Below are 16,734 nucleotides of genomic sequence, written 5' to 3' on the forward strand. Positions count from 1 at the left end.
CAACACCATCTAATGAGTACAAGCACAGCATTGTTGTTCTGAGTTAGGTAAAGGTGGACCATGGTGTCTCCACCAACTATAAGAGGAACCCAATCCAACCAAGAACCATCACCAACCTTTTCCTCTCTCTCTCTCTCTCTCTCTCTCTCTATAGGAGGTGAGGGGAGGTAAAAGGTAGGATAAAGGGGAAAGGTCCAATCTCCTCACCACTGTGTGCCAAAAAACACTTGGGGCCTCTCCTTTCTCCGTATCCTCCCCTACTCTAAAGAAAGGATGGGGAATACATGGCACAAAAGACATGATGGGCCAAAGCTCAAAGTGGTGGGGGTGAGGAAGGTGGCCATCATTTCCTCGAGTGAGTCCAAACAAGCTTAGCCTTCAATCCTTTCTCTCCCCTCAGCAGGTATTTATATCCAGTGGCGCACACAAGACATCATCGCCAACATCTCCACACCACTATTTCCACCATTCCCAGCTTCCCCTCATCACCCATCCTTTACTTTTTAACTCCTTGTAGCTTGTCGAAGGCAAGCCAAGCCTACTGTTATATCTATCTCCTTGCATGTCCCTCCACTCCATCAACCTTGAGGAGGCAGAGGTGCTTCTCTCTGATGCTGCAAATCTTGAAGAAGAATACATATTAGAGGGCAACAAACATGTCTCTTTCATACTAAGAGAAAGAACCAAGCACATAAAGTTTTGGATCTGGCTGTCTCTTCTTGTCTAATCTTCTTCTGATAAGGTACAGCATTTATTTTATTTATTTATTATTATTTTTTGGTATCATCATGGTCATGATTAGCATCATTTTGTTTTCACTGTCATCAATTGCATTATTGCTATTATTTCTCCATTTTTTTGATTGCTGAGGCTATTTATTTATGTTTTCCTTTTGTTATTAGTCCTTACGGATTACAGTGATTAGATGTGACAAGACCAGCATTTCATAGTATCATGGGATATTGGCTTGTCGAGTGTTCGCCTACCTGTAATGCTTTGGCACATTTCCAAGGCCTGTTGTTGGTTCTTCGTGATTTGAGTCTGCTAATGTGTTTGATTTTGTCTCATCTGAGCTATCTTTCGGAGGTGGCCAAAACCAATCTCGATCTCGTGCAGCTGCCAGAGTTGGATCCGTATCTCTGGTTTGCCGATTATGTAGATTTGATTCTTCTTCTGGTAATCGTTCCCTCAGGTTCTTCCGTTCTGCTTCATGGAAGGTGAGGCATCCCGGGAATCATGTCCTGCTTCCTTCCACCGAACCGAGCTTGCTGGATTGAGAGCGATTCCTGAGGACACTAGTGGTTGCCGAGAAGGAAGCACATTAGTCTCGCTGGACGCCGTCTTGCCTGATGACCTACTGGAGAAGGTCTTCTCCTTCTTGCCCATCGTCAGCATCATCAGGTCGGGCTGTGTGTGCAAAAGATGGCACGAAGCTGTACATGCCGGGAGACGTTCGTGGATTGCCATGTCGCCGCAGAGGCCATGGTACTTCATGTTCACCTGCAGCGACGACGTGGTTGGTGGCTACGCCTACGACCCCAGCCTCCGGAAGTGGTACGGCTTCCGATTCCCCTGCATCGAGAACAGCAACTGGTCCACTTCATCCTCCTGCGGGCTGGTCTGCCTGATGGATGGCGAGAACAGGAGCCGGGTGTTCGTCTGCAACCCGATCACCAAGGACTGGAAGAGGCTGCAGGATGCGCCCGGTGGTGAGTTCCCTGACTACACCGCACTCGCCATGTCCGTGGACAGGAGGTCTCACGGCTACGTGGTCGCGGTGGCAAAGTGCAAGCAGGTGCCGCAGGACTACTACCAGTGGGACTTCTCGATCCACATCTACGAGTCGGAGACTAGGACATGGGTGACCGCTATCAGAGAAGTACTGGTTGGATGGAGGGGAGGGGATGAGTGCGTGATCTGCGATGGAGTCCTCTACTCCTTGATCTACCCCACAGGTGTTCTGGGAAATGCCGAGTCCAGACACTGCCTGGTTATGTATGATCTCTCCACGAGGTCTTCTCGCACGCCGCTCATGCGCATGGCCATCCCTGTCCCATGTTCGCTGACCTGCGGACGGCTGATGAACCTCCGGGAGAGGCTGGTCATGGTCGGTGGGATCGGGAAACACGACCGGCCGGGCATCATCAAGGGGATCGGCATCTGGGAACTTCACAAGGAGGCATGGCGAGAGGTTGCTCGGATGCCCCACAAGTTCTTCCAGGGGTTCGGTGAGTTGGACGATGTCTTCGCCAGCAGCGGCACCGACGACCTCATCTACATACAAAGCTTTGGATCCCCGGCTCTGCTCACCTTCGACATGAGCCTGAAGCAGTGGAGGTGGTCCGCCAAGTCGCCCGTGACGAAGAGGTTCCCCCTGCAGCTCTTCACTGGCTTCTGCTTCGAGCCCAGGCTCGAGATCACCTGTTGACCTGTTCATGGCATTCGTTACAGCTTTTCCTTGTTAGATCCACCGAAACCAAAGAAATCCAGAAGATGTCCATCTCCCTCACAGTAGAATCAGATCAATGCATGCCTCCAAAAAGTCTCTTCTTTGAGACTTGACTTAGTGTCGGTCAACGAACATCAAATCATAACATCTTTTGCCAGCTTCGTCTCTGCAAAGTCAAGGTTCTTCAGGAACAGTACTATGTGACTTATTGCTGTGTAAACCAATGAATAATAAGCCATGCTTTCCATTTTCATCAGGTGAAGATTACAGGAAGGCAATGGCTAGAAAGAATGCGATGGTTGTCTGTACTCGAGATCTCCGGTGATGGTTAAAGCTGAAAAGGGAGGGGGGGGGGGGGGGGAAGTTTCAGATGTTGAAATGATTAGCAATGGTACTCTCGGAAGAAGAAGGCAGAGAGAGGGTTTGGAAGGTTTTGGCATGTAACAACACAGGAAGATTCTTTTGCTTCCCTAGAACTGAGAGGGTAATGAGCTGAGAGAGAGAGAGAGAGAGAGAGAGAGAGAGCACTGGAGCCGAGGAAAGAATGAGATCATCCATCCTAGGAGAAGGTACACTAGTTAGAGAAGGTGGTTGTTGCCCAGTGGAGAAAGAAGAAGAAGAAGAAGAAGTGTTGGCATCAGGTTTTGGTGTGTGTGCGGAAAAGTGTGGCTGCAGGGAGCCTTCAGTCCACAGCTTCCCCCATTTATGGTCGGGGCATGTCAGCTGGTGCACACAGGCAGCCAAGGCCACTGTCTTCTCCACCAACCCGTCAATGCCACTGCTGTCCCCAACTGGATCACCAGCAGCCATTAAAAGAATGGAAACCTACTGCTGCTTTTTTTCTTCTTCTTCTTCTTTGTTTAATTAACTCAAAAAGCAACCAAATGATTAATACTATGAAGATTGGACATACATACACAAATCTTGAAACATAGAATTCTTAATGATTCCCACAAAAAGAAAAACTACATAATTCATTTCCATTTGTAGGGAGGGATTATTTTGGTTACATTTTTTTCTTTTCACTTACTTTCTCCCAAGCTTAAAATTGCACTTCCAACTGCACTTTCCATCATCTCTTCTTCTTCTTCTTCTTTCTTCTTTTCCCAACTACATGACTTAGGATTAAAACCCTCTCGGAGATCATATCATGACCCACTTCGATTTCCACATGTTGAGCTCATGCAAATGTGATGTGCATTAATGAGGTGCATTAATGATTCGACAATTAATGCCGTCGGGCTCACGTCGGGGTGGCGGGCGCGAATCACAAAGCGGCGCCTTCTCTATCACGTGAACCCATTTATTACCATTAGCATTCTATCGCTTAGCTATGGTGGTAGGAAGTAGCAACCTATCCGTTCTCTCTCTCTTCGGTGTCTTACTTCCCATTGTCCAAACTTATACATCTCGACTATAAGTTTGATTGGCATCAATAATACAACAGCAATAATATTTAAGGATTGACATTAATAATTATAATAACAATGATAAAATCTTAAGTTTTACCTATTTGAGAATTGACATCAATAGTAAAATGAGTATATTATTTTTAATTAATTTTGGGTTATAAAGCCATTGGTATGATTGATTTTTTCGAATGATAGTTTGGTTTGAACAAAAGATGAATCGATTAAAAATTAAAACTAAATCGGAATAAGTTTTAACCAATTCATTTCAAACTAAAAGATCACATGTCTCTTCAAAGGATCAAATAAAATAAATGAAAATAGGTGCACCATTGATGACATATGACAGATTAGCTATCTTACCACCACAAGGGAGAAGAATTTGATGAAGCCAAAAATTGATCCCATCTCATGTATCTATTGCCAACAAATTACAAAATTGTAAAGGCAATTATTCATAGGGCATTTAGTATAGAGGAAAAAAGCTTACAAGTGAGCCATTATCTTGAATATTAGGATATTTGTAATATAATATTAATTATTGGAAAAAAAATTTATATATTTTTTATATATAATTTTAACTTGTAATTATTGGAATTTTTATATTTTTTATATACAATTTTTATATATTAATTATTGGGAAAAAAATATTTAGATGATAAATATATGTCAACTTGACCATTGGAGTCAACCTCCTATAATTTATAAATTATAAATGAGACAAAATATGAAATTAATTTTATTTGATTGAAAAATACATGAAAACACACATGAGATCGATACAATCTACCAAAACTTAAGTCTTCTTAATTTTTAGTTGTTTTTGTTTGCTGAATCCAACATAAGGAGATGACAATAATAATAATAATAATATAAAAGTTATTGCACGAATCTCAATGATATTTATTAAGTTCATGCGTGAATCTCAAAGCATCCTCGATGGCAATGTGAACTCCTCCTATCGTAATCGAATGAGTTATAATACAACCCTTTCTATTCGACTCGATTGTTTGAGTTCATGCGATTATTGATCCAATCGTCGTCTGATGAAATCTTTTTGGAATCTCAATGCGAGACAATCAACTCGACCAAATCATTCAGTTTAAGGCAAGTAATGATATCAAGAAATTTGAGATCGAAGAAATTCCGATTGTCTCGTTCTTGCTATATACTGACCTTCGCTTGGACTAATACCAAAATCCCCAACCAATTCATGCTTAATTGCGTGTCATTATTCCTTTACCTCATTCAACACTTGGTTTAATTGGACCGAGTGCGAGTTGCGTAGAGTTAATTCACGACTCACGACACGAGGGGCTGGTCTACAAGGGAGCCGTGGCTCGAGTCGGGCAGTGCCTCGTGGGGGTAGGAAGGTCAAAGGAAACGTAGCACTGTGGCACCATAGGCAAAGATAAATGCAATTAAAGGTGCCCAATTAATTCCCAAATGCATCTAATTGGCGAGTCAAAAACCCCAAAGCTATGTGTTGAATTTAATGAAACAATAAAGGAAAGTTAATTAGCGAGTTTAAAAACTCCATTAGTGGATCCAATATAAAGATTAATATTTTTTTTAGTAGGATGAGAAAGATTTCAATAATCATAAAAAAAAATAAAGAACAATTTGATTTTGCGTAGTACATAAACTTTAAGATTCGGGTACGGAATCTGATTGTTTTATAGGTACATGTACGTATCAGAATGGTTTCGGATTCGGATCTTAAGTGAATCGAACCCGATAGCATGTTGATGAGCATAATAAATTAATCTTATGAACCCGACCCGATTTAAATAAATAAACATCCCGAAACTAATTAGAATTACAATTAATTATTACCATGTGGAGCGCCGAGCCGTTGGCCGATCCTATAAAACTGCACGGCGACGCCTGCTCTGTAGCCTTCTCTCTCTCTCTCTCAGCTCCAAAACGAACTCACTCGAATCTCTCTCTCTCTCTCTGTCAATCTTCTTCTGTGTGTTTTGTACTGCTGCTGTTTCGTTACACGGAGCAAGCAGAGGCTCCACCAATACAAGCCCCTGCTGCTGTTGCTGCTGCTACTGCACTGAGCTACCAGAATTAGTACTACCCAATCCAGAGCTGTGCCTGCTCTCCTGGGAACGCTTCTCCTGCCGAAACCATTCCCTTTTGAGGTACCAAAAAGAGCTCAGTTTGCCCTTTGAACCTCTCCCTTCCGTCTCTCTTCCCCTCTCCTGCGCGTGGTGGAATCCCGTAGGGGGTGAAATGGTGTGATCGTCCCTCAAAGGTCGCAACTTTCCTGGAAATTTCACTGCTTTATTGTCTTCAGCTTCCCTGACTCTGTTTCTACCGTTGTATACTCGTTGTTGGATGTCCAAGCCATCCGATCAGTCTTTATTCGCCTCGCCTGGGGGATATCAGAGGAATCGCCCTTTTGTGGCTTCCCATTTGTTCGTTTTGCCTCTCTTCCCTCTCTCTGATCGCTTTTTGGCGTGGAAAAAGGTTGGATTTTTTATGGTGGGAGGTGTTGGGTTTCTGGAACAGGGTCGCGTCGGTGGGCGAAAGCAGAGCACATGCCGATTTAGATGGCCAGTGGAGTGAAGCGGAGTGAAGCTTGTGGTTTCGTTCCTCTGCCGCTGAGAGCGATGGAGGCGACGCCTTCTTTGCCCGTAGTGCGCGGGGAGCACGTCGACGTGATCCGGAAGCCCCTCTCGTCGCTGCCCGCGCCCCGCACCGTTCGCTTCTTCTGCGACGACTTCGACGCCACTGACTCCTCCGGCGACGATGACGAGCTGCCTTGCCAGTCCCGCCGCTACGTCCAGGAGATACGGTTCGAGGCCCGGCCCTCCTCCGCCGGCAGGAGCAACAAGGGGATGAAGGCCGTCCCCGCGAGGAAGAGGAAGGCCCCGGTCGCGGGCGAAGGGGACGGGAGCGTGAAGCGGTTCCGCGGCGTCCGCCGGCGGCCGTGGGGGAAGTTCGCGGCGGAGATCCGCGACCCCTGGCGCCGCGTCCGTGTGTGGCTCGGCACGTTCAACACCGCCGAGGAGGCCGCCAAGGTGTACGACTCTGCCGCCATCCAGCTCCGCGGGCCCAGCGCCACCACTAACTTCTCCCGGCCCACCGCTGCCGCCGCCTCGCCACCCAAGAAGAACCGCTCCGACAACAACCTCGCCTCCGTCTCGGACGCGTGCGACTCCAGCGACGAGTCGCGCAACCTCTCCTCCCCGACCTCTGTCCTCCGCGGCTTCTCCTCCTCGTCCTCCTCCTCACCTTCCGCCACCTGCTTCAAGGAGGAAACCGACACGCCGACACCACCTAAGGCGCCAGACTCCGCCGGCACGAGGAGCTTACTGAAGGAGCTCGGCGACTTCCCGCCGTTCCAAGAGGTACCGGCGCTATTCGACGAGTTCCTGGACACGTGGGATTCGGAGCCGAGCTACTTCGGCGACTCCGCGCCGATCGGCAACCTCGCCGAGGAGATGACCGACGCCCTCATCGGTCCGAAGCTGGACCTCGACTTCTTGTCGTCCACGTGGCAGAACGCCGACTATTTCGAGGACATCGGCGACTTATTCCCGATCGACGCTCTCCCCGCCCTCTAATTTGGCGTCGTGGCTGTCAGCCGAAGGAACGCGGCTTCCCCCCTCCTTCTCGCATCCGATATTTGCAGTTTTGCCCTCCAACGTGTCTCCGTCTGTTAACGGCGACGGAACGGAATCCCGTGCGCTGTGGAAATTTTCCTTCTCCTCTCTAATTTATATTGTACATGAGAGAGTTTGTAGCTGCCACGTTAAAAGGAGTACTTAAAGTGGGATGTTTCGAGGACAGAAAGCTGGCTTTGGGTGGTGACCACACACACACTCTCTCTCTCTCTCTCTGTTTTTTGCTGCCAAAAGTGAAGCATGGCCTGTGAAACATCTCATCTCTCTTTCAAAACGTAGCTTCTCTTTGTGTTTGTCGATCGATGCTCCTTTCCGATGAGATCAAGCACATCTTTGCTCAACTAACATTGTGGTGGAAGCATTTGTCAGCATGTTTTCATCGGTCTGCATGGTTTAGTCCCTAAATATGACATCCACTGTTCATCTTTTGTACATCTGTGCTCCATGAGATCTTCCATTTTCCACGTCAGTGTCATTCCAAATGCTCATTCAAGTCACTGTTTCCAGGCAATCCAACTACAGGCAAATGGAAGATTCCAAAACAAATCCATGGCTGGGGTTCTCTGTACCATGTGGTCTACAGTATGATTTGGGTCTTTCAGGTACATGGGGTTTCTCGTCTGCATCTGAAACCATCGGTGGGACAGAACAGTATTGCTTTCAATTCTTTCCACAGATTTCTTCTCGCACACCGAACAACATTGACTTGCCACTCCAGCTGATTGGTTCAGGCAAGGTGCAGAGCTGTTACACCAGCTGTAGCTTTGGATCTTTGAGCCCGATTGAAACTAGACATTGATGGCAGATTTCCCGAAGGTGTGACATGCATCGTCCCATGAGATGTCAGTGACTGCTCCACTGGGGGAGCAGCACCCCAGAGCTATTCATGCTTACTCCACCAGTGAGATTATGTGGAGTCCATCTGTCTTGGTCAAGAAGAAGGAGCCCAGACTTTTCAACTCGAACAATCTCAATACATTGCTGTGCCGTGTGTTCCCTCGAAGATGTTTGTTTAAATGCTCCTGCAGAATGCTGAAAGATGTAATCATACATCTTTAAGAGGTTGCCCAATGGAAGCGTAGCACACAAGCATCCACAATCAAAGAAACAGAAGGAACTATTTGCTCCAGGTTGCTTGCAGTCGCTGACAAATCATTGTTGTGTGTGGGATGAACTCAATGTGAAGAAGTGGAACAAGAGGATGATATTTTGAGACTTGAGGTTGTGACATTACTTTCTATAGTTATGCCTTTATCTCACAGTTAATTAGTCTCTGCTTGTGCAATGATTCAGTAGGTGCAATTTGTTAAGCTCAGTGTTACGGTAAGTAACTTTTTAACCGTGACCTTGGGGTCGACGCGGCTGGTTCAAGGCTTCAAATGGCTGGGTTCAGACGTGGTTTCTCCTCGTGTCGCTGAGATGGCGGACGCAGTGGGTCTGGCTGGGAAGCTCCGCCACGCTGAGGGCTCAGCTACGTTCACGTACTTGCACACAGGTCGGGTCGGTGGCTCGGCCCGACCCCTCCGACGATCGAGTTAGTGATGTAGGGTGGAGCGTTGGGTGAGAGAGTTCCCCTTTTTCCGTTAGGAATCAGGGGATATTTATAAGCGGGTTTGATGTTACCTGATGTGCCACACTACCCGGGCAGGGGCTCGTACCTCTGATAGCGTCTGTCGCAGTTGGGGTAGTTGCGTGGAGGGCCGAACCTTCGCAGGGTATGGGGGGTGTCAGTCAACGCCTCCCCCTGTCTTGGCCGATGGTGGAGGTTCCGTCAGGGGGATCGTTTGGGTACGTTCGATATGGGTGCGTGTCATGTCGCTGTTAATGCTCGTTCTGGGACAGTGCGCCGCACGAGACCTTCAGGAGGGGGGTTACGTCGAATCCGGGGTGTTATGTCAAATTAATTAACTTCCCCTGTCACTCAGGAATTTTTTCTTCTTCTTGTTAGACAATGTCAGAATCCCTGAAATGAAAAGAAAAGAAAGGATAAAATCTTGGAGAAGATGAGGGACCATGGTCACACTCTGTGGTCCTTGGAACTTTTTGTCATTTCACAACGACATGGCCCTGCACTCCAATGTGTAGATTGTGTCAGACAAAATCTTTGATCCTGAGTAGCAACCATATATAGCTGCAAAGTGGTGATGATGATGATGATGATCATGATCATAGAAGCACTGGCATAGTTGCATCTCTCCTCCAGGTTGAATCAGGAATTTTCACTGCATATTTTAATCCCCAGAATCTGAGATATGATTGCAACACCTATCTCTCTAAGTCTGGTCTTTTGTATTTTCTTTGATCCCTTTTGACTTTATTCAAGTGCTAACATCATTTCCTGGAGTCAAATTAAATTAACATGGTGTTGTAAACCTCCACTATCTTGTAGGATATCAAGATTCTGAAAGGCTAGTTAGGAAATGCTACCAAATGGGTGTGTATGACGTAAATCTGCACTCTCTAAATCTAGTGAAAAGATAGAATAAAATGGTTAGAATTGATTGATGTAAAATAAGAGAAAGACAAGCTTCTTATCCTTGTTTTCCTACCATATTTTGCCACCACCTTACGATGGTGGGTTTGCTTGGCTTCTTCCCCGATGACTGGATTGCCACCGCTTCCTTTCTTTGGATAGGACAAAGCAGCAGTCCCCAGAGGTCCAAACAACTTGAGCTTTCTTGGGCCTTGCACCATGCATCCATCTCTTTCACGATTCCATGTCCGACAAAGAATGCAGAGTTGGTGAGTGGCGTCAATTCTGGCACCGACTCACCCAACCTGCTGCATAACCTCTCTCTCTCTCTCTCTCTCCGACATAGAATGCAGAGTTGGTGAGTGGCCTCAATTCTGGCTCCGACTCACTCAACCTGCTGCATAACCTCTCTCTCTCGTATATGGAACCTGACTTCACAACCGCCGCCGCAGCTCACTCGTCTCCTCCTCAACTTCCTCCACCACACCCACCGCCGCCGCCACCATCTCCGCTGGCTTCGCTTCGTCGACCGACATCGACTCCATCCGGTCGGGTGCCCGCCTCGGCGACGGCTGCAGCATCGTCGTCGGCGTCTCTAGGTGAGGCGGTATCGTCGCCCTCGGCGTCCACCCGCGAGAACAGGAAGGGCACCCCCGTCGCCAGTCGTAGCACGGGATAAACACCGGCTTCAGGGCGTCCCGCAGGGTCGCCTCCCAGAACAGGCGAACACCCGTCGGAGCAGCCCTCTCGACCGGCAGAGGAGGCCCCCCAGAATTCCCTTCCGCTGGGCGGCCGAAGAGGCTAGGCGAGCAGGCGTAGGTCTTCAGCGACGGAGAACAGGGGCCGACCGTCGTGGCCTCGTGTAAAGAGGAGGGCGGAGAGCACTCCCCCGGCGCCTGACCCGGCTGCGATGTCGAAGAAATCGGTCACGCAGGCATCGGGGTCGCCAGCCTGTTTGCAGAGGGATGCCTCGAGTCGGGAAAGAGCGACGCCGGCGGCGTCGATGGAGAGGACACGTACCGCCCTCAATGAACCGTCGACTATCACCGGCGAAGCCTGCAGCGTTGCAAGATTAAAGCTTTCCACCTCGCAGCAGTTCGCCCGTTTTTCTAAAAATCGACCAGAAAATTTTAATTAATTAAAGACTTAATAAGTTAAAGTGATGATAAAAACTATTTTATTTCTTCTCATTCTTAAAATTACGAAGAACCCTAATTCACAAAAGATTTTCTTTTTTCGTACTTGAATATTTTGTCTTCACCAAGTAATTTGAATCATATGTTAACAATCCAAAAAATAGTTGCATATGATTTCTTATGGAATATTAATTTAGCCAACCTTATAATTTTCTCCATCTTCGAAAAAAATAGAAGAAGAATGGAATTATTAAGGAACTGATGCACCATGGTTGGTGGGTCAGCACGGTCTGATCCATGGGTCAATGTTGGGAGTTCACGATCAATGGGGGTGAGACATCGATGTACGACACGTCGAGATGCCGAAGCCGTCTGAGTGAAAGCAACTCTCGGTCGGAATTCTGGCATCGTCTTTGGGGAGGGTGTCTATCGGTTGGGGCGATCGCACTCCCAGGTGTGGCCACGCTCCGGCACAGAAGGCCCTCTTCGGGGGTTTCCGACTTTGGCCTCTTAACGATTAAGTTAGTGATTGATTTCCTTTTTTTTTTTTGCCTCCCCCCAACCAGATGCCGATCAGGGGCTTTTATACTACCATGCGAGAATCAGTTGTACGCGGGTTTAGCGTGACGGTCGATCCCTAAGTGGCGAGATGGTACCTTCGTGCGGCCGTCGTCCCGGAATGCGTGGAATGACGCCAGGTGACACCGTCCCGAGCTTTTCGGGACGAGACGTACCGAGGGGTGCCTTGGCATGGCCTCTGTCTTGGCACGTGAAAGTCTCCCCTCATGCTAATGTGGCAGAGGTACGGGTGATGACATAACTGAAATCCAAAATATGCCTCATCAGAATAGTAAACTTCACTTCACTGCCACAAAAAAAATCTACTCATGCAATAAGTCCTTATCCACATTAAACAGATGATCATGTTGGGTTTGTCCAACCAATTCCATTAGACTTTTGGTACTCTCAGGGGATAGAGGCGACCCCTTTAAACAAGTCAGAACGAGACCAACATGGAGGAGTAGACTCCAAAGCATTCAATCCCCCCTCATCAAGATGTTCCAACTCCATGTGAGCTCAGCTTCCATCACCGGTTAGAAAAATGCTGCTTTCATTTTGCACCTTTCTTCCATTGGTGTAGTTAAGATGTGCCATCTCATTAACGACCAACCAGTAGAAATGGTGGCACTGTACCGATCCACGGGATGTGACACTTCCTTTGCGTCACAGACGCGTTGGGGCTGCGTCCATCCCCCTGTCGTGAAGCACCTTCCCCCATCTCTTCCTCTATAAGTCCTTCCTCTTTTTCTTCTTCTTCTTCTCCTCTTCAAGACAATAAGATGGAGAAGGACAAAAGCCTTGTGTGGGACTGTGGCAGCTCTCTCTACGACTCTTTCGAGCTCAAGTCCTTCATGCAGCAGCTGGACTCCGCGATCACCTCCCGGACCATGTCGATGCCGCACTTGTCCGGGACCTCTCATCCGCCTCCCGCGCAGGCCCGGAAGAAGTCCTCCAAGCTCTTCAGATCAGTTCACAGGCTTCTCCGGTCGGTGCTCCACGTTCCATCCATGCTCAAGGTTCAAGTTCGGTCGCACGAACACAAGGATCGAGCACCGCACCGGAAGTCCGGTCGACTCGCTTCGATTCCGGAGATCTCGGAGAAGGAAGCGGCGGCTTCCCCGGAGATCCGCGCGTCGGTGAGGAAGACCATGTCAGCACGCTTCACCAGCGCGACCGCACCGCCGCCGCCGGCGTTATCATGAGGATAATTCAGTTGAGGTCCATCAGCTCCTACGGTGCGGGTTTCTTGGGAGAGAACGAAGGAGATGAGGAAGCTTCGACATGAAGACTTTGACTTGTATGAACAGACGAGAGTAGGTATTGCATGATGTCTAGGAATGTAGACAGTGGACATAAAGTCAAGGCAACACCGGCATATATAATGTTACAGATCGAAACACTGATCTGACGTGATCGTATATGTTATGTTATCCACTGCATGCATGATTGGAGAATGATGTGATGGCTTGCGTTTATGAATTGCTGATTAACTCCTAAATAATAGATTATATATATGAAGTTAAGAGCTCTTTTATGGAGAAATTTTTTGTTTAAATTTACGTGAATAACATAAATATAAAATATTATATAAATAATTTATATAATGTAATGTGACAGGATGACAGGCTGTAAGTTATTTGCTGCAGCATAGACTATGGACAGAAAAAGAGTTCCCAACAACTATCACTATGGAAATCTAGTATTTCCATCTTAGCATAGTTTGAAGATAAGCAGCATGTCATGTTTATGTAAATTGCAGTTGTAACAACACATAAGAATTCCAAAAGACAAGAACAACACATAATAATATTATGTTGCTTGGATTTCTCTCTCTACATTTATGGTGAAGGAACTTAAGATTGTGTTCCTACAGACTACAAACTGTGTGATGAGTAATGGAGCACCTGCCAACACAGAAGAAAAAGAAGGAAAAAATGGATTTGCTGAAATGTGAGCAAAGCTCAAAACACTTGCAAATCTCCTGAACAAAAATTATAGTCTTAGATATCATGAAATTCCTCTAATTATTACATTGGCATCATAATTTTATCATAATTTTTATATAATTGTCACATTCACGTAGTCAACACAGATGGAGATGGAGTTTGGCTATAAGGAATATACAAACAAAAGAATATCTTCTGCAATAACTCTCATGTTAAAAATGCATGTATTGGTGATGTAGAATAAGTAGGAAAGTAAGAGAAAAAAAGGTATAATTCTTTTCATTCAAATTTGAAATATTTATTTTATTAATAAAAACCACTATTATAGGCTTTAGGAGCCTTCGTACAATTAATAAAGATAATTAATATTTCTCAAAAGTAATTTTCTAAAGAATTAGTATATTTTTTAAAAATCTATAATATGACTTTGTAAGATACCTAAATAGTAAATGAATGAATTTAATACAAAAGGAGTTCAGACTCTTCAATTTTTAATATAATTTTAAAAATTTTAGATCAACTAATTAATATATTTAACTAGAATAATTTTTTCTCTGAGTCAACTTAATATATTAGTACAATATAATAGTATAATACAAATAATTAAAACAAGAATAAATAACACATAGTATTATTAGGATAAGGGTCCGCACTAAAAGTGGGGGTGAATTAGTGCAGCGGATAAAAATCATTTCCGACGAAAAATCGATTTCAGAAATATCTTTATATTGAAAGTATACAGAAGTATAGTTGATATAAAGGAAGGAAGGTAGTTTGCAGAGTTTTACAGTAAAGATAAATTACTCAAAACAATGAAACCATATTTTTAGAATGGTTCGGTCAACGTGACCTACATCCACTTTCGACTTCCTCCTCCGACGAGGTCATCGGCGTCCACTAGAGGCATTCCTTCAACAGGCGAAGGCCAATAACTTTTTACAACTCAATTCTCCTTTTACCGGGTTTAGGAGATAACCCTTACACCCTCATTCACTCCTCTTTTAAACTATTCTAACACTTTAGAACTTTGAGAGGAGCTCATACAAGATTGCAGCAGCGTTTCTATACTTTTTTTTTCACTCAATACTTGTATACTTTAACCAAGGATAAGAGGGGTATTTATAGGCTTTAAGTTGATTCAAACTTTGAGCCTAAAACTTTTTCATCTCGGGTTCCCCGGGCACGGGCGGTACCACCGCCCTCTGACACTGACACTGCCTTGGGCGGTACCATCGCCCAGACTAGCAGTACCACTGCCTGGCACCCTGCCAGGGGTAGTACAATCGCCCAGACTAGCGATACCACCGCCTGACATAATCTCGAAGACTGTGCCGTGACGGTGAGACTTCTTGGGGCATTGTTTGGGCCTCTTATTGGGCCCAACACAGTTTTTATATGGGCTTAGCTGGCCCATAATTGGGTTGGCTCAAATCCAATCCCAATTATGTACTAACTATGAATCCTAAGATATATTCTAAGCTAAACAAAGTCTGTAAGTCTATTCTTCGGACGAGCTTCCGGTGAACTTCCGACGATCTCTCAGCAATGTTCCGACGGACTCCCGGCAAGCTCCTGGACTTCACGACGATCTTCTTAGTGAGTTCCGACGAGCTTCTTTGGCAAGCTCCGAGACTTCTCGGCTGGTTCCTCCAGAACTTCCGACGAACGTCCGGACTTTCGATGAGCTCTCGAACTCCCAATGTAATTTTGATCTTGACTCCGGGACTTCATTTTGCTTCATGCCTTGCTCTCGTAGTTAATCCTACACATGTAAAAATATATTTCGATCTAGACAATTAATACTAAGCATTAATCAAGTTATCTGGCATGTCATTGGACCGTCGATGCTTCATCCGATTTTTTGACGCATCGTCCTCTCTTGTGGTCTATTTCCCAATCGGTCAGTTGACTCCGCAACTCCGATATCCTTGGTGCAATATCTGTTTTTCTTGGCCCTAAGTCTTCTGTCGATACGTCGACCGATCCTCTTGCCCGACGTCCAATATTCTGATATGTTTTCCCCCGGTACAACATGATTCTTTCTACTTTAATTGTCTCATCCTGATCAAAGCATCTCGCATCACTCAAAACGTAAATTAAATCATAAACACATATCAATTGGTTTCATAATCAAAATATGAGATTCAACAAGTATAACACAAATAATGGTATTAAGAATAAAACTAAGTTTCTCTAACACATTGACACGATATAATGGAAGGCAACCCATAGCAATACGTAGAATAACATTACCTTCAGTATCGAGCCTTAGCAATACGTACAATATATAAAATAATGAAATGTAAAATGATTGCAAGTCGTAGGAAGAAGAGCATATTAGGCACAGTATGTGTGTGCTCAACATTTTTAATTTCAAAGAAAAAAACCAAGAGGAGTATGCATGCAAATATAGTTGACAACAGAAAAATGATTTGATTGGAGATCAACTACACATGATCAAGCTCACACGTTCAGAAGAGATAAGAAAGGTCTTACATATCTATAAAATGGCAGATCGAGAAGCCTAAACTCGCCTTCAGCAAGAAGAGAAAGCTGGGGGTAGGACCTCGTCTGTTGCCGCATCAGCCTGCATCCATCGAAGCCTCAAAAGAACGAAGGATTAGAGGCGGAAAAACCACCTTTTGAAATCCTAAATGAAAGGTTTTAGGAAGAAAAAGAAACATCAGTCGCACAAAATCATGATTTGAGTCTCAACAGAGGGACTGTCTTGGACTTGAGTTCCAAACTTTTGAAGTTTCACACTAGATGATGTCGAATGGATGAAGAAATGTGTGCTTCGGTGCTCATCCACCGTTCAAGAACAGGCTCACCAATCGACTATGATTCAAGAATAAAAGAAAACAACCTCTTATTGTCCTATCCAATTTGATACTGCATTAGTTGGAAGCCCTTTCTTTCTCCGGAGCCTTATTGTGCGAGGAATCTATAACCAAAAACAAAGTAAATTGTAATTACAGATAACCCCTATAGTTAACTATGATTAGCATCCTGATTTTTATACTTTAAAAAATAGTATTAGGTCTCTACACTTATGGAGGTAAAACATTTAACGTCAATTATTCTTTCATCATTAATTTTTTCAATTAAAAAAATTAAAAGAG

General features: G+C 45.3%; 3 protein-coding genes across 4 annotated transcripts; all 3 read left to right on the plus strand.

Annotated features, from left to right (window-relative positions):
- Window positions 1-1,210: 1,210 nt before the first annotated feature.
- LOC135616998 (F-box/kelch-repeat protein At3g61590-like) lies at window positions 1,211-2,606 on the plus strand. The gene has a single exon (XM_065116831.1). The coding sequence runs from the start codon at window positions 1,211-1,213 to the stop codon at window positions 2,426-2,428; it is 1,218 nt and encodes a 405-aa protein (XP_064972903.1). The 3' UTR covers window positions 2,429-2,606.
- Window positions 2,607-5,752: 3,146 nt separating this feature from the next.
- On the plus strand, window positions 5,753-7,727 carry LOC103991347 (ethylene-responsive transcription factor CRF2-like). Of its 2 annotated transcripts, none has more exons than XM_018828753.2 (2): window positions 5,753-6,121; window positions 6,379-7,727. In XM_018828753.2, the coding sequence occupies exon 2, from the start codon at window positions 6,420-6,422 to the stop codon at window positions 7,434-7,436; it is 1,017 nt and encodes a 338-aa protein (XP_018684298.2). In that variant the 5' UTR covers window positions 5,753-6,121; window positions 6,379-6,419; the 3' UTR covers window positions 7,437-7,727. The 2 variants fall into 2 exon arrangements, with proteins under 2 accessions (XP_018684298.2, XP_009409040.2); XM_009410765.3 differs by having other exon boundaries at window positions 5,753-6,008; window positions 6,379-7,726.
- A 4,718-nt stretch (window positions 7,728-12,445) lies between these two features.
- On the plus strand, window positions 12,446-12,868 carry LOC135618055 (uncharacterized). The gene has a single exon (XM_065118955.1). The coding sequence runs from the start codon at window positions 12,446-12,448 to the stop codon at window positions 12,866-12,868; it is 423 nt and encodes a 140-aa protein (XP_064975027.1).
- Window positions 12,869-16,734: the final 3,866 nt, after the last annotated feature.

This window comes from Musa acuminata, chromosome BXJ2-7 (assembly GCF_036884655.1).
Source record: "Musa acuminata AAA Group cultivar baxijiao chromosome BXJ2-7, Cavendish_Baxijiao_AAA, whole genome shotgun sequence".
In the NCBI taxonomy this organism is placed as follows: domain Eukaryota; kingdom Viridiplantae; phylum Streptophyta; class Magnoliopsida; order Zingiberales; family Musaceae; genus Musa; species Musa acuminata.

Coding starts and splice junctions, on each gene's coding strand:
- LOC135616998 (XM_065116831.1), top strand. CDS start 1,211: ATGGAAGGTGAGGCATCCCGGGAATCATGTCCTGCTTCCTTCCACCGA.
- LOC103991347 (XM_018828753.2), top strand. CDS start 6,420: ATGGCCAGTGGAGTGAAGCGGAGTGAAGCTTGTGGTTTCGTTCCTCTG.
- LOC135618055 (XM_065118955.1), top strand. CDS start 12,446: ATGGAGAAGGACAAAAGCCTTGTGTGGGACTGTGGCAGCTCTCTCTAC.